The sequence below is a fragment of the Phragmites australis genome, chromosome 10 (genome assembly GCF_958298935.1).
Source record: "Phragmites australis chromosome 10, lpPhrAust1.1, whole genome shotgun sequence".
Lineage (NCBI taxonomy): Eukaryota > Viridiplantae > Streptophyta > Magnoliopsida > Poales > Poaceae > Phragmites > Phragmites australis.
In genome coordinates, this window is record NC_084930.1 from 1,280,387 (window position 1) to 1,281,973 (window position 1,587).

At 60.4% G+C, this 1,587-nt stretch overlaps 1 protein-coding gene across 1 annotated transcript; it reads right to left on the bottom strand.

Annotated features, from left to right (window-relative positions):
* LOC133883480 (uncharacterized) lies at nucleotides 1-999 on the bottom strand. Its single transcript, XM_062322820.1, has one exon. The coding sequence runs from the start codon at nucleotides 870-872 to the stop codon at nucleotides 45-47; it is 828 nt and encodes a 275-aa protein (XP_062178804.1). The 5' UTR covers nucleotides 873-999; the 3' UTR covers nucleotides 1-44.
* Nucleotides 1,000-1,587: the final 588 nt, after the last annotated feature.

Sequence of the window (1,587 nt, forward strand, 5' to 3'; positions counted from 1 at the left end):
GAGTGGTGTATACAACATATAGCCTTTTCATTTCTTTTCTCATTCTAAATTGCCGGAGTGCGAATGTTGAGCAATGAAACCCTAGTCCGAACAATGCTCCTGAACACCATCTCGCTGCCGCTCTCGCATTCGTCAATGCATTTCTCAAGCTCCACCAACTTCTCCGGCACCACCTCCGTCGTCTCCGGCGCGGCTTTCTTGGCGAAGGCAGCGAACGCTGCTGTCGTCTTGGAGGAGGACGCGGCCGCTGACATCGACGCAGCGGCCGAGAACACGGTCGCGGAGGCCGCGGCGCTCGCGGCTGCCGCCTCCATGAGCGCGACGGCTATCTCGGTCTCCTCGGCGGTGGCACCCCCAAGGCCAAGGCGCGCGCACTTGGCGACGGTGCCGGAGGAGACGGCCGCGGCGTGGCGGGCGAGCTCCTTCTCGTTCCTGCGCTGCGAGCGTGCGGCGGACGCGAGCCTGGCGGCGTCGCGCCTTCGCAGGGCGGCCCGAACGTCCGCGACGTCGCGCTTGAGCGCGAGGAGTGTCTCCTGGAACCCGCGGTGCGCGTCGGCCAGGAGGATGTAGGCGTCCAGAAGGCGGTCGGAGGCGGGCGTGGCGCCGCAGACCGCGTCCTGGACCTCCGGGAGGACGAGGAGCTCGGCGAGCACGGCGTGGAGCGCGTCGATGTGGGCGAGGCCCGAGGACGGCGCGGTGGGCGAGGTGGCCCAGGAGCGGACCGCGGCGATCTGGGTCTGGAGGTGGGCGAGCAGCGGGTGGGAGCGGCATGGGAGGCTAATGGAGCGAACGTGACACGCCGCTGCGCGGGGCTTGAAGGACCTCGCCGGGCTGAGCGGGAAGGAGATGGAGCGGCCAAAGCTCGGAGCCATTTCGATCTTGTCTTGTAGCTTGTGTACTTTGCTTCTTGTTGCTGCTGCTGCTAGATCTGGAGGTCTGTGTTCGTTTGTGTGAGATGAGAAGGAGGAGAGGAGCGAAGTATAGATATATGGAGGGACGAAGAAGGCAGCCAATGAGTTGAGGTTGTTGCACGTGTGGGTGGGTAGTGATGAGTGAGGGCAGGGGACATGATCCGCGAGGACAGGTTGGAAAGGAGAAACGCTGGTACCGTTCATGTCAAACTAACGCAACAGATCGGTGGTTCGATCCATCGATTGATCATGCAGATGCAGTGTAGTTGTCATGTTGGCAGTTGGCTCCATCTCCAAAAAGACGACATATATGCATGCAACGCAATGCAAGCAGGGGTCAGGTCCTCAACTGGATGCATTGCATAATCTAGGTAGCCACACGCATGCAACCGGGTCCAGCTAAGCTAGGTAGGTAGCCAGGCCGGCGTTCAACTCGGGCTCATATGACTAAGCTGTGGTCCAGGGCAAAATAACAGCAACCTTATGGCTGGACTATTAGCTCATCATCACGTACGCATTATGTTTGTCAACGCACACGCAGCAGTTGGATAATATAGCTCGGCTAGGCTGTAAACTATGCCAGTGCACACGAGGGCATCTATTTCCAGAGAAGTCCGTGCTAGCTCGGCTCTCGGCCGCGGAGACGACTCCATCATCGCCGACGCCGAGCGACAAC